Below are 26,895 nucleotides of genomic sequence, written 5' to 3' on the forward strand. Positions count from 1 at the left end.
CTAGCCTGTTTGAACCAAATAAGACCAACATACCATCTTAGACTGGTTGAAGCAACCAGCTATATTAGGTTGACTTTGTTGACCATGTTACAAAACACATTTGGTTGACCACCTAGACCTCTTTCGGCTAGTATGATATGCATTTCTAACTCGCTAGAATTAGCATTAGTAGTGCTAAAATCCTTGGTAAATGCCCTACTTTTTTGGTTTATTTTGGAATCTTTTACCATATTAATGAAAGTATAGAAGAAAAGTGACTTGAAATCATAGACGGACACAGACTGAAATGAAACCAGCATGTCTCTCACAAGCTTAGTGATTAGCAAGGTGTGCTAAACACTAGAGGACAGCTCCAAAAAAAAAAAAAGCCTTCTGCTCTGTGCCTCCTTTTAGCTTCAAACCCAACCTCTGTCCTTGTCAAGCACGGTCCCTCTTTCACACTTTCAGAGGCTGGACGATTGAGATGATGGGAAGGGGATTCAAAAGGGATAGATTTTGGAGGAAACTGGTGAAGAAAACATTCTCATTCTCATTCTGTTTGGGACTGTGGGTAAAGGCCTGCAAAACCTTGTAAAAAGGATCACAGAGCAGTCTCTTGTAGAGAAGCGATAAGACTCTTTCATGTCTGAGGACTTGAGCTGAAATGCTTCCTGTAACATTCTTCCATCCTTTAATTATCAATGGCATTATAAAGCAACTGAATTTTACAAGTAAAATAAAATTGCTGTATATTTTCACTCGACTAATAGAACACAATCGACTAATAGCATTATAACAAATAATATTGGAAAATAGTCAGAATGTAATTGTTGTGTATAACAATACAGCATCCATAAACTCTAAAGAGGTACAAACTATGATTCACGCACATTCAGCCTATTTTGCTGATCCTGGAAAAACATTCCTGTTTGAAAAATTAATCATAACCATATCCCTAACCCTAAACATAACCCTACCCATAAGTTATCCCAAAAATCAGAGGGAAATGATTTGTAAATAACACTGATGTAGAAGCACCTAACCCTGGTTGTAAGCCTAAACTTGGCATAAACTGTAAATATGTCCCCCAAATCTGATGGTTGATTGAAATGTTGTTCCAGGATCAACAAACATGTTGATATTCAGGAGTGAAATCAGGTTCTGCATGATTCACAATGTCATAACATTCTGACATAATCAGTTGCATACCACGTGGAGATCTACTAACTCAATTAAAAAGACAAATGAGTTAATAACAACCTATTGAAAGCTGCTATATGCAATCTAGATTGGAATTTTGATTTAAAGTCCATGCTGCCCTTTTAAACTAATGACGTTTTATTAACAAGGTTCGGGAGGAGCACGTTCAGATAATTAACACAAGTGGAGAGCACTCAGCAATCAATGGTAAGAGGTATATATACTCAGCAGTCTCACCTCATTTCATTGACAGTTTTTGCAGCATCCCTCCACCACCCCTTCTCCACGCTTCTAGTCCTAAAACACTTACATACGGGGGGAGTACTCTGGGTTCGGGCCGAACTCCGAGCTCGGAGCCCTCCCTCCGGACAGCACGCCAAACACGCATTAAACTTTACCCCTTCAAAATTATATGTAAGTGTGAACTCGTGAATTAGTATAATCCAATAAATTCATATTTACCAGAATTCATATACATTAGCTAGGTTAGCTAGCTTAATCTCAATCTTATCTTTTACACACCTTTATAGTTTGCCACAACTTTGTTTCCTGTACATTTAGAGACATTTCGGGATGTTTCGGAGGCTCAGGTTTTAGCTGGTCATTTTGACGTGGTTTGATTTTGAAGGGATTGGGCACTTGTCAACAGGTCAGGCCGGGAGACCAGCTGCCCGACCAAATATCAACTTAACCAGGCTGAGAGACCAACTTAAACCAGTTATGACCAGCTTAACCTGCATTTTCAGAAGGAAATCGGGCCTTTTACACTGAAATAATGACAACAAACTACATGGGTAATGTGTGCCTGTCCTATTGGAGTTAAGCTAGGTGAATTTTATTTCTGTTTTGAAAGTTGTGACAGATTCCTTCTCCATTCAAACTGTTATACTTGTTTCTTAAAGGAATCCCTTGTGGATAATGATATTGTTTAAAATTCATGGGCCTTTTTTACAACTTGATTACTCTGAAAGGGCTATGGGCTGGTACACATTACCCTGTCAGAATTGTATTTCCTTTTTCCAGATGAGTAAGGGGCCAGTCAAGACCATTTTATCTCCACATTGATAAAATGATAAAACTCATAATACTTTCCAGCACTGGGACTGCGGGTAAGGTAACTACACTCTGATAATAAAGGCTTATTTGTCGCAAATGCAACATCTCTGTTTATTCTATTTGATTATTCTAGATTCTCTATTAAGGCTACTGTAGCTTGCAGTGTCATTTTTCAATATGTGCATGAAGAGATTTCATTAAAACAAGTTTCTGCAATTCAGGCATCAGTAAAAGCACGGAACTCGTGCAAGTGGAGCAGTTTAATGCTTTACCAAACCATTATCCTTACACGCACCAAACTGGTTTAAATTGACTTAATATAATGGCACACAGCGTTTTATTCCTATATTGCAGCTTGACCTTTGTGTAAAATCTTATTTCCGCCCATTTACAGAAAGACTTATAATGGCTGATAATGAATGTACTTGATGTTCAGTAAAAGATTTCTGATACACACCAAAAAATATCACAAAAGTATGTTCATTATTTTGTGCAGCAATTTGTGACAACTAAGTTCATACATGTTTTCAAAAAAATTGCACACGATTCAGAAAATGAACTTACATTTTAATTTGAATAAAGGGTCACAAAATATCAAATTGTTGAAATTCTCCATCTGCATGTCCTCCACCTCTGGCTGTAAAAAAAAAAAAAAAAAAGAGAAATTACAGAGAAAATGACATATAAGGGGTAGGACATTTTATTATGGATTTTGACAAAAGCAAATGTTGATATACAGTATGTTTTTCCATCGGCAGCAATGGAGGTTTTTAGAGTCAAAATGTGTCATCACTCACAATACATTTTAATTTAATCCTGACTTTAATGCATATCATGCTATTTTGATGAGACAATCAAGTGTCCTAAATTGAAGTGAACACATGTCAAGGAAAAGATGAGTATATGGAAGCATGCCACATCAGACCACCATATACAACGCATATTCAACTTCATCTGACATCTGGTGAATAATTCTTTTTAAAAACCCATCTGGTGAATATAAAAAGAACAAAAAGAAGTCTGCCCCTTTTGTATCGAGGGCTTGTTCACAGTCAAATTCTGACGTTATGCACTGAATCTTTTATTTTATTGTATTATTATTGAGATATTTGGTTGCACAACAAACTGCAACCTAGAACCAGACATTGTCTTTTTTCCCCTCCCACCTTTGGTAATTACAAAATACAATATTGGCCGTCCTCTTCATAACACATCATTACCTAAAAAAGCTAGTTGAAGAGGCTGTGTAGTTCTGTCGCCTCTCTGGCCATCTCCTCTTCTGATCTCCATTTAGAAGGAACATCCTCACTTTCCCGGTCATGTTTTTGGAGCTGAAAATATAAAATCCAATCATTAGCACTTCCTGTGAGAACCCCAAATTTCAATCCCCCATAGCTATTAAAGTTCTTGTCAGGCAGCACCGTATTAATATTCCTCAAACATTCAGGTTAGTGTTTCTGACCTCAAGTATTTAACATTCTGTAATGCAGCCCTAACTGTTTAACATATTCAAATCTCCATTGAAATTGTATTTTGTAGACAATTTTAGCCTTGTTTTTTTTTTGTTTATTGTTTGATTTTTCGATTAAAATATGAAAATACATTGATGCAAGTAATCATCAGTCATATGTCATCATACTATTTGTATACTGAAATACTATCATTTATATTGTCTCTCTTTAGTTTATATACATTTATTAACTCTTTCCCTGCCAGCATTTTGAAAAAAAGTTGCCAGCCACCAGCATTTTTGATCATTTTCACAAAAGTTTCATGGCCCCCAGAATATTTTGGTCACACTTTATAAGGTTCATTAGTTAACATTAGTTCATGTATTAACTAACATGAACTAACAATGAGCAATATGTATTTGTTACAGTATTTATTAACCTTTGTAAATGTTAGTTAAAAATACAGCTGTTCATTGTTTGTTCATGTTAGTTCACAGTGCATTAAATAATGCTAACAAATACAACCTTTAATTTGAATAATGTATTAGCAAATGCTGAAATTAATATTAACTAAGATTAATAAATGCTGAAGAAGTATTGTTCATTCTTAGTTCAAGTTAACTAAGGTAGTTAACTAATGAACCTTATTGTAAAGTGTTACAAATATTTTGTCATATCTGAACATGAATATCTGAATATCTATCAAAAGAAAGAACAGATCCTCTGCTTAAAAAAACAAAAACAAAAACGTTTTATTCTAACTTTATGCATTCTTTTTTATTATTATTATTATCAAAACTTGAATGTGGGTGAGTTTCATAAAATAAAAATAAATAAATAAACATTTTGAGCAAAAAGCTGAGAAAATATTTTTTTTGTCAAAGACTACATCCAGGTCAGATTCAGAACGATGATCAAAACACAGATGTATGAGATCGAGTCCATCAACACCCCCAAAGCTTCACAGTCCGGTAGCTCGTCCTGGGTCGACGTTTCATTATGTAACATGTTTCAGTTTAATGTTGATAATCGCGTTATTTTACATCATGTTGTTTCTGCTTCTTCACATACAGTTGTGGTCAGAATTAATGGCACCCTTGGAAAATATGATCAAAAATGGCTGTAAAAAATAAATCTGCATTGTTTAACCTATTAATATTTCATTAAAAAAAAAGGTTTAAAAAAAAGGTTTCATTGAAGGTTTGAAAATTTTTTGTTTAAATATGAGAAAACACAAAAGCCAAATTCCCTTAATCATCCATCACAATGAGTAAAACCAAAGTATATAGTTCTGATGTGCATCAAAAGATTGTTGAGCTTCACAAAATAGAAAGTGGCTATAAGAAAATAGCTAAAGAATTGAAAATCCCCATTTTGACCATCAGGGCAATAATTAAGAAGTTATAATCAACTAGAAGAGGACGTGTGTCTGTATTGTCTTAATGGATGGTGAGGATGAAAGTTTGAGTGGCCAAAGACTCTCCAAGGATCACAGATGGAGAATTGCAGAGATTACTTGAGTCTTGGGGATCAGAAAGCCTAAAAAAATATATCAAACAACCCCTACATCCCCACATGTTGTTTGGGAGAGTTTCAAGAAAAATCCTCCTCGCTCCTCTAAAAACAAACTCCAACATATTCAGTTGTCAGACATGACCGGATTCTGTGGTCAGATGAAACAAAAAAAGGGCTTTTTGGCAGCAAACCCAGCAGATGTGTTTGGTGCAAACAGGGATGAAGAGTACCCCATGCCTACGGTTAAATATACTGCTGGATCTTATATGTTGTGGGCCTATTTTTTTGCTAGAGGTCCTGGACATCTTATGACACCAGATACATGGTATTATGGATTCTAGCAAATACCAACAGATAAAAAATCAAAACCTGACGGCCTCTGCTAGAAATCTTATAATGGGCCGTGGTTGGATCTTCCATCAGGACAACGGTCCAAAACAAACATCAAAATCAACACAGAAATGGGTAACTGAGCACAAAATGAAGCTTCTGCCATGATCATCCCAGTCCCCTAAACTGAACCCTATAGAAAATGAGTGGGGTGAACTGAAGAGAAGAAGCCCCAACATGGATCTGGGAATCTGAAGGATCTGGAGAGATTCTGTATGGAGGAATGGTCTCTGATCTCTTGTCAGGTGTTCTTCAAACTCATCAGGCATTATAGAAGAAAACTCAGAGCTGTTATCTTGGCAAAAGGAGATTAGAAAAAGTATTTAATAACAGGGAGCCAATAATTATGGTCAGCGTGTTTTGGACAAGGGCTGTTCGGTCCCTGTACGACCGGAGCAGGAGCTTGGTTCGCATTGCCGGCAGTAAGTCAGACTTGTTCCCAGTGCATGTTGGACTCCAGCAGGGCTGCCCTTTGTCACCGGTTCTGTTCATAATTTTTATGGACAGAATTTCTAGGCGCAGCCAGGGGCCAGAGGGTGTCAAGTTTGGGGACCACACGATTTCGTCTCTGCTTTTTGCGGATGATGTTGTCGTGTTTGCCCCATCAGACCAGGACCTTCAGCATGCACTGGGATGGTTTGCAGCCGAGTGTGAAGCGGCTGGGATGAGAATCAGCACCTCCAAATCTGAGGCCATGGTTAAATGTGGCAAAATAAATATATAAATAAATACGCAAACCTGAAAATTTGTGTGGCTCCCTGTTTTCATTTCATTATCATTGTACACTTGGCGGCTTAGTTGTAACACTGTGCTACAACTAACCCCGCTGTGTAAAAAATTGTTTAAGCCTAGCTAACAGTTGCTGATATATTTCAAAATGGTGCTATGTTTTAGCCAACAAGACAGTGATTAAGGAAATATAAAGTTAGATTTGGTGACATACTCAGAAAACGGAAAAAAACGTATGATGAAAAAATGTACTTGCATGGTGTCAAAACACTCTTTGTCCAGTCTCTTCTCTAAATCTTATCAAACCTTTCCACAAATCCGCTGGAGACCGTCTTCTGGCAGCAAGAGAAAAAGAGCGGAAACACAAGCTGCTTGACCCAGACTAACTATGTAAAAGGTCTGTGTTACATTTAACCCCGCGTTAGGTTGTGCCCCGCACTCCCCTATATACACACACACACACACACACACACACACATTAAAACTCAGCTTTAAAGGAAATGCGTATGAAAAAAGTCAGTGAAAAGTGATTTAGACAAAGGGCTTGTTGGATTCATACAGATATTTGGTGTGACAGCACTACAGAAATAAGTGATTAGATTTGACTGTCACATAGTCACACTATATTACATGTCATCACTGACTGTTAAAGGTTGCAGCATGTTGGTATTAAAACAAAAATCACATTTACCAATAATCTATCCAGCAATAAAACATTTGAACTAGATGCCAATTGAAATAAAAGCTGCATTGAGATTTTTTTTTTTTTTTTTTTTTTTTTTTTTTACAACTCTCACGGTTTTGTGAAAAAAAAAAACAAAAAAACATCATTGTAATATATGGTTAAGCTGCCATAGGCCTTGTTTGAAAAGACAAACAAAACTGTGTTGCAGCTGAGTGTGTCAGAGTTACTTATCATCTGGATGCTCTCTGCTTGTCTGCATTTGTACTCTATCTTAAAGACAAACAATGCGAGCTAAGAAGCTGTTTTTTTTCCTTCATTCCATCAGACGGCATTATAGCGCACCGCGGTTCCCCTTGAGGCCATCTCAATCCATCCATAAGATGAACTTTGGGGTGGAGAAGTGTTTTGGGTGGGGGTGGAATGTAGTTTCCTATTTGTTTTCAGAGCTTGTAAAACTAAATGGAAAACCGTTCCTCAGATCTGAGTGATTCGGAGCGACACTTCAAGAGTAGATGCTCGTCAGTATCACATTTTTGCCGAGAGCAGGGAACAGAGGGGAAGAGCGTTCCTGGAAAAGAGCACAGCTGCTGTGAGCAGGAAATTCAGAGTAGATCATGTAACACATGTAAGGATCTGTTTAGAAGTGCATTTATTTCGCAAATGGCTATCCTTTGCAACATTTTAAACCACTGCCTTAGAATATAACTAATTTACATACTTATGCATATACAGTACATGTAGTATGCTAATTTCAGAGGGGTTTTGGTCGACCAACTAAACGTCAGCTTAGCCAGGCTGACAAATTCAATTCAATTCAATTTAAATGAAATTCTTTACATTGTAATATTAATTAGTTCGGTTATATGCTAATTATACTTAATACATGTCTCTCTGAAATGCTTTATTCTGATTAGTCACTTGTGACATTCTGAGGTCAGTTGTTCCCTAAATAATGACTGGCGACATTATGTATAATGATCGCTCATACGGGTACTTGAGGTGCTTCTTTCATGTCTCTCATATCACTCTAACTTGTAGAGCCAGACGCAGCTGGTCCTATATTTCGCTTCAGTTATAGACTATATTTCAATCATGACAGCTTTCAAAGTACTTTTTGGCATGTTAATGAATATGACAATGTTAATGTATTTGGTCTTGGCGGACTAGGACTAGAAGTATGGACTTGCAACTGCCATTAGATACACAGACATGCTGCTATGAGCATGTAAGATATGCTGCTGCTGCTGCATGAACAGACATGCAAATCCTGTAGCGGACAGGTGGAGCTGGGGAGGTGGAGGGTTTCAGATTCATTGTATTATTAACAAACATGCATTAACCCCCTGGGGTCAGCGGTATCGCCGGCGATACCAGCTCGCTTTTTTTCTTATCAGGTTAAAAGAAATTAATTTTGCTCTGTTGACTTTGATATTACAAACAAGTTTCATACATCAATCGATTCTGTTAAATGTGTATTATTTTTGTGTATACTCACAATAAAAACAAAGTGTTGTGCTTTTTGCCAAATAAAGAAAAATAAATTTGATGCGAGTTCTGCCTTCTTTCTGTCAGTTAAGTCCATTCTGAAACGCGTCCGAAAATGAACTGTAACTCAGCGAATACTCAGTCAAACAGGCATACAGACGCACAGGCATGAAGCTTGAATTCTCTTCTTTTAAATTAAGTAATTTATATAAAAAAACAAATATTCTCAGCTTGTGAAATCTGTATTAAAAGAGAGCGATTCCAATCGAGCTCATTAGAGCTCATTCAAATGTAATGTGACCACACCCCGGAGAGCGCGCGCTATTCAAACGCAAATTCTGAGAACCATTTCAGACCTGTGAAACGCCCACATCAGCTGTAAACACAGTGCGCCGCGAGTGAGGCATAATATAGCCTACCTAATAATCCTGGAGAAAAGTTTCCTCAGAACAGTGCTGATATGAGGAGCAATAGATCCCGCTGAGGAGTGAGGTAGGCTAAGTTATCTTTTCTCAAGTGTTAATGTGGAATAAATAACGTTATGGAATAATGTTACTGTAGGCCTATGTAAACCGCAAAAAGATGAATCGCGTTTCTATAATATGAATCGCATTTCTGTGAGATGAATGAAGGGTACATATTTGTAAAGACTGTTTAGCCTAAATATGAATCGCGTGTCTGTGTGTGAAAGAATAAACCGCTTTAATCAACTAAAATGCTTTGCTATACTGAGATGAGTAAAAATCGACTGAAATATGTTGAAATAAAATGTCTTTGTATAAGCAACGTATTTAACTGCAAATTAACATTTATATGCCCTAATATTTCATAAAAACAACGTTACAGTCAGGCGAAATATGAAAGACAACATTTTGTTGACTAGATTTGGGTACAGTTTTTACTGTAGAATATAGTCTACTGCCACATCAAATAAGCTTTTGTTTAGCAATTTCTGCTCATATGTTATATATTTATACACTACCGGTCAAAAGTTTTAGATCGGTAAGATTTTTAATGCTTTTAAAAGAAGTCTCTTCTGCTCACCAAGGCTGCATTTATTTGATTAAAAATACAAACAAAAACAGTCATATTGTGAAATATTATTACAATTTAAATCAGCTGTTTTCTATGTGAATATATAGTAAAGTGTAATTTATTCCTGTGATCAAAGCTGAATTTCCTTCAGAACTTAGACATGTTCCTCCAGAACAGTACATGATCCTTCAGAAATCACTCTAATATGATGATTTGAGGATCAAGAAACATTTATGATTATTATCAGTGTTGAAAACAGTTTTTTACAATTTTATTTCATGATGCTATGAAGAGTAGAAAGTTCAAAAGAAGAGCATTTATCTGAAATGGAAAGCTTTTGTAACATTAAACGCTACCATTCAAAAGTTTGGAGTCAGTAAGAATTTTATTTTTATTTTTGGGGGAAATAAATAAAATAAATCAATACTTTTATTCATCAAGGATGAGTTAAACTGATCAAAAGTTACAGTAAAGACATTTATAATGTTAGAAAATATTCTATTTTAAATAAATGCTGTTCTTTTGAACTTTCTATTCATCAAAGAATTTTGAAAAAAAATTGTACACAACTGTTTTCAACATTGAAAATAATAATGAATGTTTTTTGAGCATCAAATCATCATATGAGAATGATTTCTGAAGGATCATGTGACACTGAAGACTGGAGTAATGATGCTGAAAATTCAGCTTTAATCACAGGAATAAATTACAATTTAAAATATATTAAAATAGAAAACAGTCATTTTAAATTGTCATAATATTTCACAATTATACTGTTTTGTTTTACTGTTTTTTATCAAATACATGCAGCCTTGGTGAGCAGAAGAGACTTATTTTAAAAACATAAAAAATCTTACCGATCTAAAACTTTTGACCAGTAGTGTGTATATATATATATATATAATACTATTTTTGTCAAAAATAAAGTCATAGAATAAAGTCAAAGTCTAAGATGTTAGATGTTCCAATGTTGGCTATATTCAAACTAATGAATACATATGATCAAATGTAGGCCTATAATTGAAATATTGAAATATTTTTGAAATTGTAATTATTTTTGTAATTGTAACCTTTTTAATAAAATAGCAAAACATATTTACAAGATAGATGTAAGCAAAATCTTAAATGGTCAATATAAGTCTTCTTCTAAATATATCTTTTGTCCTCGCATTTATTCTTGGCTCAGTCAGTGTCACACCTGAATGAATGGCTAATTATGCAGAGTGTATTGTATTCTCAGGTGTAAACTACTCCCCCTTTACGCCCCTCTCGCATATTGGCTTTCCAAGCAAAACCTGTTTTACACAATTTAAATCAATGTATTGTTTTATTGTGAATGATAAAGCAAGACTATTTTCACATAATTTTGAAGCCAGAACTCGAAGCGACAACATCCATTAGTCAACAGTCTTATTGACACATATTTAGTATGTTTTTGTGGTCTTATTTCAGCAACTTTCATTTTTATTTTTTTCAATAACCACGCATAAACATTATTCTCTTAAAAATACAAACATCTACATACATGTTGCTCACATATTATGGTAGCCATGTTTGTGCTTTATAGAGTGAATTTACACCTTTGCCATTAACATGTTTATAAATAACTGAAAAAAGCACAAAAGTCAGGGCATGTCAAAACATCCCAAGGGCCCCAAAAACACCATAGAGCCCAGGGCCGGGTTTCCCGATAACGATGTATCTTAGCTCTTAAGAGCGCTTTCTACGTGCAAGGTTACGAATGCTCGCAGCAATTCCACGAGCGTTTCCCAAAAATGCACGCGAGAACGCTCTACGTGCTACTTAAGAGTCGCTGTCCATTCGTGAAGTGCTGAAACATAACCTTATATGGAATCGTATTCTGAACGTTTAACCTAATAATTGTCATCTGTTGTGGATTAGCAATCAAGACAAGTCTATATAAAGCACCTACAGGCGGAGGCACTGACAAAATGGCTGAAAAAAAAAAAAAAAAAAAAAAAACGAAAAGATACCTTTCAAAAAGATGAAATTAATGTCCTTTTAGAGGAGATAGAGTGAAACAAAGATGTAATTTTTAACAGATTTAAAGGATTTTTTTAATTTATTTTTTTGTTCATTACATTAATTTTGATTAAACTTATTAGATTAAATTATTTCTATTTTTTTGTTTTGTTTTCTGACCTTTTTAATTATTTAATTTATACATTATTTAACCAACAACAAAAAAAGAGTAATAAAGTGTACAATAAAGTACAATCAAAACCTTATATTATAATCACATTGCATTTGAATAAAGTTAAAGGTGTAATCTGCCGGTTGTCCTGCAGGTGTCCTCATAAATCTGTCTTCTTACGATGCACTTGGGGATGTACGATTACTCCAGAGCACTCGTAGATCTACGAAGATTTTCAAGTGCTACTTAAGCTACGATGCTTTTGGGAAACAGACTATAATATTAAGATCAGTCGTACAATCGTTTTTACGATCAACTTAGGCTTACGATGCTTTTGGGAAACGCAGCCCAGAGGGTTAACAATAAACAAAAGTATAATGATATATTAACATTAACCTAGATTAATAAATATTGTATTAAATGTTTGTTGTTGATTTATAGTATCTTATTGTAAAGCATTACAATTTAATTCATTACACTAATCGGTGCAAAACGATATGATTTGTGCTGCTTCAGCTTCCTCTTGAGCCGTTTCATGGGGTCTTGGAATATGGCATAATAGCCCTCAGCTGAAATCCAGAAACACGGAACAAAATTATTCCATCATGTCCAATCTCCACAGGGAGACAGACATTGAAAAGGCTTGCAAATTCCAGGATTGCCATCTTAATTTGTCACATGAGCACTGTGGATGGCCCGCTGTCTGGATTCTCTACTTTCTGACACAGCTCTGTAACTCCGCCATCACTGGAGGCATCCACTCAAATGTTCGATAACATGCACCACTACATCAGACTAGCAAAAGAGGAATGTTCACCGGGCATGCAGCTTGAAGCAGGGGCTCCATGGAGATACTTAGAAATCAGAGCTGGAGTCGAACCGACTGCCTGGGGAAGGTCGAATAAGAAATTGCACCATAACAGCTTCACCTAAAAATACCCCCCTAAAAGTGGCACTGCTTATGGCACCAAACACAGATGCAAAAATGTTTACATTCACTCAATACTTTGAGGTGCTGTAGATGGTTGCCAGGGTGTTTCAATGCAGTTGCTAATGTGTTCTGATGGGTTTTCTGGGTATTTACGAAGGCCTTCCTAGTTAATGCTCCAAGTAAAAATAAAAATAAATAAAAAACACAAACACATTTAAGTCTCTATGCATTCTGCTCCCTAGATCTGGCCTTCAGTGCAAGTTCCTGTGGGTCACTCTTATTATTGTTCGCCAGATGGAAATCCAATCGCTTAAAACGCAATAGCACAACTCTCAGTATGTGACATGATTTATGGCATCATACTGTTTTATTTTACATCGAAAACATTCCATATTTCACCTTTAAAGCCATTCATATTAATATTTTTAGTGAAAGTAATGTGGTTAATGGCAGTCTAGAACATGCAAATAAGAAATGCCTTTCATCTTAGATTAGCCGATTTTCAAAAACCTTTTGATCACAGATTCGAAGAATGAAAAGGATTAGAAAAGAAATATCACTTTGAATTTGATTATATGCTGCAACATTTTTTATATGAATTATATAAAATTATAATATATAATATGATTACATGAATTATTATGTTAAAAAAATAAATATTCCAGAAATAAAGTGTATTTTATTTTGTTGTTGTTGTCTTCTATGTAGACATACTGTACATCTGTTTCTTTAAGACCTCCAGCATACATTGTTTTTCCATAAGCGGCTCCATATGGCAAATCTGTAAGGCCCTTCAGCTCTTCAGCAGACCCAGCATGTTCTTGAGCCCGTGTGAATGTAGCGGTTTGCTCTCGGCAGGGACGAGCTAGATCCGCATGGCTTCACACCAACAGCTGTATAGATGTCTAAACAACATCTTTCCAATTTACCCTAAAGGCATATGCGAAGCTCCTCAACAAAGCTTCCAGCCGGGGGGACAAATCCCCACGACCACATCCAACTACACTTAAGGAGCAGGAGGGGCCTTTCTACGAAAACATGAAGTTCGCCACCTAGTGGAAGGAAGCATGTGGCACACGTTGAGGCCTTCCCTTAGGCTTATGCTAATGTATGAATTTATGTGCTCATTAAAAGACACACATTAATGCAGAATGGGGAACATAATAGGTTTTGCGGCCTCTTCTTGACATTTAACACAGCGTAGCAATAAAGGGGGAACATCTTGACTATCTGGCTGCCTCTTGACATTGGGACCTTGAGTCGCATTCAGCGGCTTATGAACGTGACACAGAAGGTCATCGCATAATTACAACAGAACAAAAAGAAATTCAGCGGACAATCTTTTGTTCTCTGTTCAGGAAGAGGGGGAAATTGAATAATTGATTACACAAAATGTGCTTATCTGAGCACATTTGAAGAATTTTTGGCAAGTCGGGAAGTTATCAACATATTATGCCGAGACAAGAAAATGAACAAAGAAATGTAGTAGGGTGTCAAAAATCATTTGCAGGTCATATGTCAGTCCAAATTCGAAAATTATGAAAATGAAGCCTAATTTTATGATCATTGAGATTTTTATTTATTTATTTAGCATTATGACAGACATTTTATGACAATTAAGAAATATTTTCCCAAAATAATACCATAAAGCATGCAAATGCTTTAATTTTGTACAGTGTATTTTTAATTAAGAGTAATAAAACAAATATTAGTATTAGGAATAAATATTTTATGTATTTTACGTATGCATGTAAGTTCATTTTAATTTTAAAGTTGTATAATTTACATTGCATCAATATAATAAATAATATGCTTAATTTGTTGGCAATGGAAACTTGCAATGAGGGTGCTTAGTTAAAATTAAAATAATGCTGCAATTTTCAATCAATCAATCAATCAATCAATCAATCATATTGGTTGTAAAAATAATATTTTCTTTATTTAATATAATTCCCTACTTTTTTATTCAACTTTGGGGTAAACTACTTCTTGAACTTTCAATATTATGTTTGTGTGCAGCTGGCTGCAGTTTTTGGATAACGAATAATGTTATTAAATGTAAAAAAAAAAAAAAAAAAAAAAAAAAAAGTTATTCAAGGCATTGACAGCTTAAAAGATGACAACCATGTTACAAGGGCTCAATGAAAGTGATATGAAGCTGTTTTCTCCTTTGATGCAATCTTTCTTTGAAAAGATATAAAAGTGTTTCACAATCTGCATGTCATTTGTGAAATGAATTGTGGACCCCTGAACTTGTTACATGTTTGATGTCATAATTATCAGCGTTCAGAGACCAGAAAAGTGCAGGGCATGAAAAGTGCATATATAGTTAATATTTTTTTCACCATCTACTGTATAATCAACAGAGAAATGTTCAGCTGGCAGGTGTGTAATTCATAACAGGCAAACAAAGATAGCACAAGTTAGACCATCTATTTTTACCAGACATTTCTTAACAGAGCTGACAGCATTGACAGTTGTAGTGAGCAAAAGGCAGGAAGGTACTTCACAAATGTGCCTTCTTTCTTTTCAGAGAGAGAGAGTGCGACATTGGACGCTCTTCACAGCCCCCTGGACACCAGCTCTTTCTCATATGGTCACTGCACACTGACATCTCTGACTGTGCTGAGCAGACGCACAGGGATACGAAGTAAGAAAGAGACAGCATACAGACTTCTGCCACACATTCTGTGTGACTTTCGATAGAAACTATTTTAATGACATGTAAATACTTTTCAACAGCTGGTGTTGTAATTACCAGGCAGAAATTATATTCCCCAGATTGTCAGGAAAATGTCCCTTGGCTGAAAACTTGTCAAAGCATATCTGTTTTCTCAGCAATAGCGATGAAGCCAGAGAAATACAAGAAGGAAACCGAGCAGTCTGACTGGCTTATTCTCTAGTGTTGGGTTTGAGTCCACCTTAGTCGAGTCCAAGTCGAGTATGAGTCTTTACCCACTCGAATCCGAGTCAAGTCTGAGTCCAGAAGTGGCCAAATCGAACTTAAGCCAGAGTCCAACTAAACAATACTGCATTTCATTAAGTCAGTATCTTAATTAAATCAGTCAATAATACATTTATAAATTCAAGGCAGGGGGTGGTAGCTTGGGGAATATGAATAGCCTATTGGGTTTCTTATGACTCGTGGGTTTTAGGGTAGACGTCATATTGAATTTTTTTTGTGGATTAAAATGAGGCTGTGAGGGGATTTTATTATTATTAACTATTGTAATTTAATGAAATATTGACATTTGATGTGATTAGGCCTGATTAACTGTCATGAAGTATTGCTCACTTTGATGAGGATATCTAAAATAATGCATTTCTATAAAGTGACCAACATTTATCTTTATATAACAACATGCAGAATACTTCCATTAAAGATTAGTGAATGACAAAGTAATCAAACCGTCAACCTGAATGTGTTGTGTAAACTCTCATTCAGAATCAGCGTTAGTGCTGATTCACTTTGTAGGCTGTGGAAGAGAAACAAGAATGCACTCACAACTGCACACAAAAACCACTATACTGTATGTACTACAAAAATCTGGCAAGTGAGAGTCAGTTAGTGACATTAATGTAATGACGTAAATGACTGTGCTCACCTGTCCCCATATTTATAATCAAAAACAAGCATTTTAACAGCCCACCATTAAAATAGGATCTATTGGAAAGTCCTTTTCTAATGTCAGGTCAGAGAAAGAATATCTTACAATGAGAGAAATTGGACATGATTAACCCAATGCAACCCCATTTTCTTCTCTGGTGACTCTGTGTCAAACCCCATTGAAAGATCATGACCCCCTGAAGTAGAGAACATGCCTGTGTTTAGCACTGATCGCAGGCTGAAAGCTAACTGAACAGTCCTTTCGATAGCTTTAGATCAATGGTGCTAAAGCAGCTTTTCAAATATCACATCAAAAAATATGAACAGTTCCTTAAAATCTACAATAATAAAGTTTAATTTTCAAAAATAAACTATAATAAGCAGCCAAGTGTTCATCAAAAAAGCTTAAAAGAAAGTAACTTTCTGGAGGCATTCAAGGAGGCATTAGTCATATCGCTTGAGGTTTATTGAAGAGCCCCTTAACCCTTTCAAACGTAAGTTTAAAATATTCTGGCTGACCTCCCAGCGTGAGTTTTTCAAGGCGACCGTTATTTAGAACGTGTCGCTTTATGGTTGCCATGGTGACGCGTCATTGCTTGTCACGTGACACACCGCAGCAACAACAGAGCTGAATGAATGATGATCTGCTTTTATGTCATTTTTCCTTTTTTATTCAAAATATTCACATTTGTTGGATATGGCATGAAATATCTGATATTCCGATTGTCAAATATATGCAAGTGGAAGTGTTTTGTTGTTTAAACACCTTTATAACGATCGCGTTAGTTGAGCTGTATGCGCGATGGGCGCCGCCATTTTAGTTTGTGCTGCAGACGCAGAGAATCGGATCTGTTGGATTTACAACACGTGAATTAATCCACTTCTCCCGAAATACATAAAAGTAAGTGGCTTGTGAACTGGGAGAAGAACAGAGTAAACTTTAAAGTTACTTTCACAATGTGTATCTGAATAAAACATGTCTGATTATGATGGAAAGGATTATTATTGCCTCTTCCTCTGACATCAGTGTGTATTTTACAAACTCTAATGTACTGTTTTTTTAGTAATATATGTCTGAAATCTAAAATAAACATTATGTGGTTGAAAACACTGAAAAGTTGTGATTTATGACAGCTCTGAGCGCGCCTGTCTCTGGCTCAGCGCCAGCCAACGCGCGAAAGCACATTTGAATTTAGCAGTTGATCACGTGATGCACTGACCGTTCTAATCACACCGGTGTGATCGTACGCTCCAGGGACCAGCCTAGACTGATCACACCGGTGTGATCGTACGTGTGAAAGGGTTAGAACAACATTGTATTCAGTTAGTCTACTGTACATCACAAACACACTTACGCTCAGGTATTACATGATACCTTGACACCTTCCCCTTTTAGTCAAATACTTCAGGTTACATTTCTGTTATACGATTACAACATAATTTACATGTTTTCCCCCATACCAGTAACCTTACCTAACAACGTCTATGTATTTAACTCTAGAACTCGCATATCAGGATTTTTTATTATTTTTTGAGTTCCCTTACAGTCACTCACGTTCGACGTAACGTCGACGTGACATGTAATTGGGATCACTTCAGGGAGCCCTATCAACTTCGAGTGTCTACAGAACGAGCCAATGACTGTTGGCGTGCGTGAATCACGTCATGCGCCCCGCCCCGCCCCGCCCCGCCCCGCCCTGCCCCGCCCCGCCCCGCCCCGCCCCGTAGCACGGGTATAAACAGGAAGCGGGCGCACGCACACATTGTCTTTCACTTCGGAGCCGAGCTTTCTATGAAGACTCTAATAGCGTTGAAGACTCTCTGTTCCAGTGTTGTTGTGATGGCGCGATCAGCGAGTGGCCGCGAGCTTAAGCTCACACAACTACTGTTTTCACAGCAAGCTTATTTCTGTGTCGGTATCGGTGGGCGTTTCCCTGATAGTGTTTACAGCACTGCTGTACACTGCGGCCATTCCCTGGGTGAGATTATTGGAAAGAGTATATATTTTTATTTTCTTTCTTTTTCTTCACAAAAGAGCAACACAAGCGAACCCTGCATCCTTTTCAGGATGTAATTTCGCTTGTGCGTTTCTGGGTGTGGTCGTTCCCTGGCGCCAGCAGATGGCCACAATAGTCCTCACATGTTCGGGCATTAAGCATGCTGAGGCAGCTTTTGTGAATAGTTCATGTTTCCATTGCGGGAATATGACTATGACCGTGTTAAGATCGAGACTCGCTTACCTCAAGGGAGGTGCAGTCCCCTCGCCTATGCCCCGATCTAGCGTCTATTCTGCCCCGCAGAATAGGCCTACTTCGGTGCTTAGCCAGGGTGATCTGAGGATCACCGTGAGGGCTTCCCCGCCGAGACAATCTGCGTGGGACTCTCACGCCTCACAAATGTGGCCGCCGCTGGAGCTTACAAAAGAAACTGCTGGTCCTTCTCATGAACAACCAGCCGTGTCTTTTGGGGCTCCTCCTGACGACCAGATGTCAATCGCAGCATCAGAGGGGAAGCTTCGCTCCTCTGGAGATGAAGATTCGGCTGCGTTACCCCCTTCGGGGAGTGTAGCGTTGCCCGAGTCCGATCCAGAATGTGCAGCTATGCTTTCCCGGGCCACTGAGAAGATCAGGCTTGAGTAGAACCCTCCACCATGTCCTGAACCTTCTCAGTTGGATGATTGGTTTCTCGGGGCGGGCCGTACTGGTTCTGGCCAAACCAGGAGGCAAGCACAGGTGCAAACAACCCTGAGACGGGCGACCCAGAGGTGGATCGGACTGCTCTTCAGGAAGTGGCGAAGGCGCCGCTCCTTCCCCCGGTGGAGGGCCACGTAGAGAATCTTTTGTTTCCTTTTATTTCTGTTCCGCCACTGGCCCCCGGGACCTGCTATCTCAGAGACGGGGCACCCTGTGGCACCCACATCCGGACCTCTGGAAACTCCATGTCTGGTCCCTGGATGGGACGCGGAGGTTCTAGGAGACCTACCCCAGGCAGTCCTTTCAGCACTTCAGAGATCACCCTTTGCACCCTCCCAATCAGCTGAGTTGAAAATCCTGTCCTGTAAGACAGTTCTCCTGGTTGCATTGGCCTCCATCAAGAAGGTAGGGGACCTACATGCATTTTCGGTCGACGAATCGTGCCTAGAATTCAGCCCGGATAACTATCACGTGATCCTCCTGAGACCCAGATACGTGCCCAAGGTTCCTACCACTCCCTTTCGGGACCAGGTGGTGAACCTGCAAGCACTGCCTTCGAGGGAGGCAGACCCAGCCCCTAGCTCTTCGTCTGTTTCGGAGGCCAGCAGAAGGGAAAGGCTGTCTCCAAGCAGAGGATGGCCCACTGGATAGTGGATGCCATCACCTTGGCTTACGAAGCCCAAGGCGGCCCTGCCCGCCCGGGTTGAAAGCCTGGAACTCCATCAGGCAGCAATTAAAGATGCCTGTGATTTCTCCTTTTCTCTCCCTCCTTTTCATTGATAACCTCATATCACCTTTGAGTAGTGATCTCTACAAGCAACGTAGCAAGATCCTTTCCATTTTGATTCATCATCCAGCTTTAAAAAGCCTAAATTGCCCGGTCTAAGAACAGGTAAGTCCATGTCATCTGTTAAAGTAGTATGCTTGCTTTTCTTTTTCTGCTTTGTCTTTCTCTTTTACACTTGATTTGTTTGACCACTTTGGTCTCAGGTTTTTAATAATGTGGGTAGAGTAGTGCGGATGTTCCTTCCCATAAGCAATTCCGCTGGGCTGACCGTGGTAGAAGTGGTAGGGGTAGCTCGAAAACACATGAGTGCTATCAACGGGTCATCCTGTTTCAGTTACGCTTTGCAGTCTGATCTGGCGTTCTGCATGCTTGTTACCTTGTGGATTGTGTGGACTTGTTGTAATGTGCTGAATATCGTACACACCACAAAAGCTTCTCCAGGCTTCACCATTGTTTCCTTTCATGCAGAAACAAGTATGTGACTATTCACTACCATGGCCTTTCCAGGAACGGTTTTGATTATGGAGGTTTCCTTGCACTGTGCATGTTTATTTTCTACGCAAAAAATACATGTCTCTATGTTTCATCTATGATCCTCAGAAATTTGTGGCCACCACACAGTCTCTTGATCCTGTGTCCTGCATTTTGGTGTCCAAACCTTGGTGTCCGTCGTGAATTCTGCTAAGCATCTCATGTCCCATCACTTTTGGAACTACTATGCGATTCCCCAGCACAATCAGTCCATCACTCACTGACAAAGAGTCTTTCTGTAAAACTCTGTACACTGTTAGGAAGGCTTTTAGCATATTCTGGCCATCGTCCCATTAGAAATCTCTCCACTGTTAGTAGCTGCTCATGCTTTTGTGTCTCCATTCATATTTTTTCAACATATGCTGTGACACCGGCAGACATCCGATGATTGCATTCACATGAAAACTCACATCTGCTGTCATGAAGTTCTCCAAAGTGCTCAATGGGCTCAAACGGGCTATGCGACAATGTATCTGTAACAACCAAGCTTTTGCCAAGTGCATACTCCGCTTTTGCATTAAACAGCAGTGATGTCTCTGACATCTCACTGGCACACTGTCCAAGTTTCTAATTTTGATCAGTGCTATTAATGGATCAGTGATTAATTTAAATGTGTCCATTCCCACCAAGTATTTCTGGAACCTTGCACATGCACATACACCTGCAAGGCATTTCTTTCATATCTGGGCGTATCTCGGTTCAGAATATGTCAGTTGTAATGATATTAGCTCAAAGGGGAAATATTACTAATAATCCATAATTACCAATAATGATTAATTATTAATATTTGGTTCAGTTAATTAGATTAATTTTGAGGTAAGCCAAATTAATATTACAATCAATTAATCAGTTCCAACAAACTCTTCGATTATTCATTTATTCTAAGAAAAGTGTATCTTTCAGAGTCACTGAAAAATAAATATTCCTTATTGTGTACAGCAATTAGAGCATGTAATTGGATTAAGATCGTAAAAGGGACTTTGTATGCAAACAGAGGATCAGAAATCAAATTCATAATTGTGCACAAGTTTTATTAACTAAATCACAAACATAACTAACACTAAACAAACATACATACATTCATACATACATGCATAGGTAAAGGTGTGAGTGTTATGGAGCCGGAAACAGGAAACAGAACTCTGGAGAACTCTATTTTATTTTAGCATGAAAAGAACCATCAGCTGATCATTTTCAAAGCATCTCATTAAATACTTGCATGGTCAGTTGCAATCGTGGACAATTCTTGAAGTGGTTGAAAAATGAGTCCGTTGGTGGGTCCGTGAGGGTCAAAAGTCATGGTGCAAGTTGCCATCGTGTGGTTCCGAAGCTGTCTTGGGTCGGAGTTTGCATGGTGGCTTCGAGCACATGGCTGTGTCGAAACCTGCTGTCCTGGCCTGCTGAGTGCACGCTGGACGGTGCGGCCTCCTGAAGTGCCAAGAGGGCCAGGAGTTGATCGTTGCCATTTCAATGATGGTAAAGTTGCAGTTTTTCTGGATTGAAGAAGAGGCAGTCTGTCTACCTTTGGGGAGCGTGAAAGCATGGCAGGCAGTGCTCCGGCCTGCTGGGCCCAGGGCCCAGGGATGGGGGAGGGGTTTTCCCCAGTATCAGCAGAAGTACAGTGGAGGCCAGCAGCACAAACACAAAAAGTGGGCTGATCTAGTGAAAAGGCCTTTTTAAAGCTTGACAAAGGACAGCCCTATGCAGGCTGGTTCACCCAATGAGAAGGGTAGAATTTCTGGCGGGAGTTTCCTCTGTCACCAGGATTTACAAGCCTTTGTCTTAAGCGTGCTCACTCGGACTGGCATGCTGGATTGGTGTTTAATGACACTACTAAGAAAGATTCTTAGTAAAACTAATGTGTTGCACAGCCTTTGGCATATCATGTACACAATCATTTCGATCTTCAAAGTACCAATTTATCGAGCCCAAACATGGTATAAGTGGGGTACACTGACCGTTGGTCCTGTAATAACTACATAGTATCAAAGAGATCATAGAATCAACAGAATTATTACAAGACACAAGACACAACACACAACAGTAAATCATTCTCAAAATGTTCTGGAATGCATTTTAATTTCATGTTAGTCAATTAATCACTAAATGAATGCAGGAGAGTCTGTTTTGCAGATTGTTTCTGTCTTTCCATGGTCTCTCTCTTTCTCTTGCATTTGGCCACATTCCTTTAACACCCATAAAACCTTATCGGATCGTGGTCATGACAACAAGGACCATCTTATGGTACATGTACCAACAATTGTGTCTGATTTGGTCTCATTCGCTACACAGTCTTCTACAACAGCATGCGACAGGATTCCAGCTGTCATCATGGTTTTGCAATAAAACGCCACCAATACTGTAGCTGCTAGAATCCGAAGATCCCACTGTTTCTTTTTCGGGATCATAGTGTGCCACACGTGGAGTTTTAGTGAGCGAGCTTTTTAGTGTGCTGAATGCGCTTCTCTGAGGTGGATCCCATGTCCATGCTTTTCCTTTCTTGAGCAGCTCATTCAAAGGACCCCCTTTTATTGCCAAGTCTGGAATGTATTTACTCATCTAGTTTATGAGGCCTAATGCCCTCCTCAACTCATTTACATTGTTCAGCTCTTGCAAATCACCAATAACACGTACCTTTCCAGGGTCTGCTCTGATACCTTGCACATCCACTATGTCCCAGGAAACTCAACTCTGCTTTCCTGAATACACACTTATCTTTATTTAATATGAGGCCCACACTTTCCATCCCTTCCAGCACTCTTTTCAGGTGATTGTCATGCTCGGCCCCGTCCTTTCTTTAAACAACTACTTCATCCTTGTACACAGCAATTCCTTCCATGTCCACTAGAAGCTCATTCAGTTTTCTTTGGAAGATTTCCGGGGATATGTTGATTCCAAACAGGAGTTTTTTAAAACAATAATGCCCTACTGGAGTGATGAATGTCTTCAGCGAGCTGTTGTTCTCACATAACGGAATCTGACAAAATCCTGATGTGTGTCTAATGATGCAAGGATGCTTCAGCTAGAATCTTGTTTATTTTATTCAGTTTATTTAATACAATACTAATTCTGCCCATGCCATTAGTCTTCATGACAGGTACCATGGGTACACACTAATCTGTAGGCTGTGTGACTCTTTCCATGTTACCTTGTTCCTTCATTCTCCCTAGTTCTGCTTTAACTTTTGGCATTAGAGGTAATGGTACCCACCGCATATGGCTCTTCACCTTCGTTTTCATTGTACCACTCCCTTCAAAAACTCTGCTTATCTGCTCTATTCTTTTGACGGGCACCATCTCAGCAGCTGTCCATCAGCTTTGAAGGTTACTGACAGTTCATCCCGCTACCACATACACGGTAAGGGCGTACTCTCTACATTTATGCTCCGCTTCTGTAGTAAAATGTCCGATGTATTTTAGTGATCCACCTGGGCTAATGTCACAGTGTTCAATACAATTATATCAGCTCCCTATCTCCCTATCAGCTCCATATCTATCTTAAAACTAATGGGGGTATCACCTATCTTAAGCGACACAGTCCATTAAGCTTTTTCACACTCATTTTTATTACTCACCGGGCCCAGGAAAAAAGCTCTCTCTTTGACATTTTCTGCATTCTCCTAGACAACTCTTTCTCCCGAATACCGACCATAGACTGTAAAAAAAATATGGATGACGCCCCTTCGCTCTCTTCCATTGGTGAGAAGTGAAGCCGCCAGTGTCCCGATATGGCGCTGACATCTTGGGGCTTGAGTTGCGCAGTAGCGATTTTCGGGACCAGACCTGCGCAGTAGTGAGCAGGAAGTAAAGCCGCGAAATCAAGGCCCAGCCCTCACTCTCGCTGTGAAATAATTAATTATAGAAATTTAGATATTAAATTTAAAGCTCCAATCTCCTCAGTCCTCCGAAGATCCCGAAAAAAAGTCTGTTGGTGCTTCAGTGACTCCTTCGCTCAAAGAACCTGTCAATCACAGCTGTCAATCATGACATCACACCACCGTTAAAAACTAAAAACAAACTTATTTTAAAAACAAACACTTGAATTTACATCAGTGTGATAAAAACTACAGTAAATGACAGAAACCACATTCAGAAAAAAAGATATTTGAAGTGTAATTAAATTGTTTAGTTTAGGGGTGTCCCCGACTATGGATTTTCATAGTCGAATCAGAATCGTCAAGTCTTGCCTATAGTCGACTAATAGTCGAATCATGTGTATGGGGGTGGGGCTGAGGGCGGGGCTTTAACATTTCAAAGTGGTGATGTACAGAAAATCACACAAAGATATAGAAGAAAATGTATAAAAACATTTTGGATCAATAAAACTAAGAAATAACATAAATAACTCCAGAAAGGCCACACTGCAGACAGGATTTGCATTTCACATGCAAATCAAATTAAATTGGCTAAATTACCTGTGCGAGGAGGCTCTAAGTACAGCACAACATTGATGCACTGAAAAAATAAACAATTAATTTACAAAATTAAATTAGAACAGAATACACCTTTCTAATAATTAAAAATACAAAACGAAATAAATCAGAATCAAGTCACAAGATGAGGAGCAAATGTGTGCAGAATGCTTAAAGTGCAGGGGAACATATATTCAAAACACAAGCCACAAATAGTTAGATTAGATAACCCTGACAGATCAATAAATAAAATAATAATAAAAAATTATTAAAATAACAATAGTAGCCAGAATTTTCAACTTTATAAATGCTAAACTCAATAAATGCTAAACTGGAGTGGCAGTCTTTTTAGCTAAAAATGTTCACAGCATCCAAAAATCAAATAAGAAACGGCTGAAAAGTTTTGAAATCACTTGTACCCTACCTGATCGAGAGAACAAATCCAGTCTTTCACTCTGTATGTGTCCGATGGAGTCTTTTCAAATTGTGCATGTGGATAAAATACATTCTAAAACGTGAAAAGCGTTTATGGCTTAATCTCCTAAAATAGTTAAATTAAAATATCAAATTATGTAAAGAAAACGCTTTACTATAGGAGGAACGCATTGCGTTCATATTCTGGGTTCATCTGCTTATCTGCACATAGTATGGTTTCTTAATAAAGTGTGTACTGTGTACATACATTAAGCCACGTTAAAGTGCCTTTTAAGCGTTTTAAAAGCTTTTTTCACGTTAAGCATTTTAGAATGTCCCGTGGAAAACCAACTTGTTAACGTTGGCCGGCAGAAGTGCGATCATGGTTTACCTGATGCTAAATCCAGCCTTGGAGAATATCCTTTCTGATGATGTACATCCACACTTTAGATTTTCTTATCCCAGACATTGTTAAAGATTTAAATCCTTGCCGCCAAGACGCTCCTCTGTCGGTCACGGATTGAAAGTGAAACTTAAATCTGTCACGGGGTGTTTGGATTTATTCACGCACGTTAAAAAAATATTTATTAAAAGCTTCTTTCTTTGCACATTTTTATATACAGTACAGCATTATCATAATAGGCTGAATATTAAAGTATTGACAGAAAACCGGTAGTTCTATGTGAAATAAGATATTGAGCGCCCTCATATAGCCAAAGTGGCATGATCCTCGTTTCATAACACCTCTGCGAAGATTCGACCGTGAGATCGGTAGTCGAATCAGGCTCCTCCAATCGAAGCATCGAATCTTCGACTATTTGGGGTCACCCCTAGTTTAGGTGGTCTCGTTGAATAACCTGGGGAGGCGGGGCTTATGACCTATATTATAGGACCAGTCACCGGGGGGCGATCGAGACGATTTGGCTTCACTTTTCAGGGCTTGTGCGGCACGCTTGATAACGACAACAAGTCTGTCTCTTAAATGTTAGTTTTGACTTGCACCAAATTCACAGATCTCGCCAAGTTCGTAGAGGGCCTTGATGTAGCATTCTGCATTTTACCCGAGTCTCTGCACTCTCCGGTGTAAACATGCCCATTCATGTATCACATTCTTTTTCGGCAAGAAAATACACATCGAAGTTTACGATCACCGTCTCATAATCCTCAGTACTTTCCTCAGCCGTGAAGGTGAACGATTTGAAAAGCAAGCAAACATCTGCCGCCACATTGGCCACTCCGTTGGACGATTTCGAAATCATGCTCTTCTCTTGTCCTTACACTTCTGACAAGGAGGCATTAGTCATATCTCTTGGGGTTTATTGAATAGTACTTAGAAAAACACTGTATTCAGTAGGGCTGTAATCTCCCAGTCGATTAGTCGATTATTTGGTCGATACGTTCTGGCTCGACCAAAATTCTGATTGGTCGATTTTTTGCCGCGTTCATTTCATCAGTTTTGCCGCGTTCATTTCCTCAGGTGGAAAGCACTAATTGCTAATGGGGGTGTTTTCATAGCACCCCTGTTTCACAGGTAACAGTCTGTCTTCAGAACACCCCCCTTGTTTTCACTTCTTTTGGATTAGCCCAACCCACTGGAGAAGAGAGACAGATTGAAGAAAGTAGGCTACTAGAAGGTTTGCTGAATATTATTTATTTAATTGTGAGAGCATTTAATTCATAGTCAGTCAGTCCTCTTCTACCATGTCAACAAAGACATCGGCAGTGTGGCAGCATTTTTTTAAAAGTTAATAGTCTATTCGTGTCTCAGCCGCGAAGCTGAGCTGAGAGCGGCTGCACAGAGCGGCTGAAATGATAGTGTCTGTCAGTTATTATAATACATA

General features: G+C 38.5%; 1 protein-coding gene across 4 annotated transcripts in view; it reads right to left on the reverse strand.

Annotated features, from left to right (window-relative positions):
• Nucleotides 1–2,789: 2,789 nt before the first annotated feature.
• fhit (fragile histidine triad diadenosine triphosphatase) overlaps nucleotides 2,790–26,895 on the reverse strand; it is a 371,806-nt gene continuing 347,700 nt past the window's right edge. For 3 of the 4 annotated variants that reach the window (XM_081356986.1, XM_081356987.1, XM_081356984.1), the window contains 2 exons: nucleotides 3,456–3,566; nucleotides 2,790–2,872 (listed from right to left, as the gene is read on the reverse strand). In XM_081356986.1, the coding sequence (XP_081213112.1) occupies nucleotides 3,465–3,566 (102 nt within the window). In that variant the 3' untranslated portion in view covers nucleotides 2,790–2,872; nucleotides 3,456–3,464. Of the gene's footprint in view, nucleotides 3,567–26,895 lie in introns of all 4 variants that reach the window. The other variant, XM_081356985.1, reaches the window with a different exon arrangement.

The sequence above is a fragment of the Scardinius erythrophthalmus genome, assembly GCF_964197995.2.
Source record: "Scardinius erythrophthalmus genome assembly, chromosome: 25".
NCBI lineage: Eukaryota > Metazoa > Chordata > Actinopteri > Cypriniformes > Leuciscidae > Scardinius > Scardinius erythrophthalmus.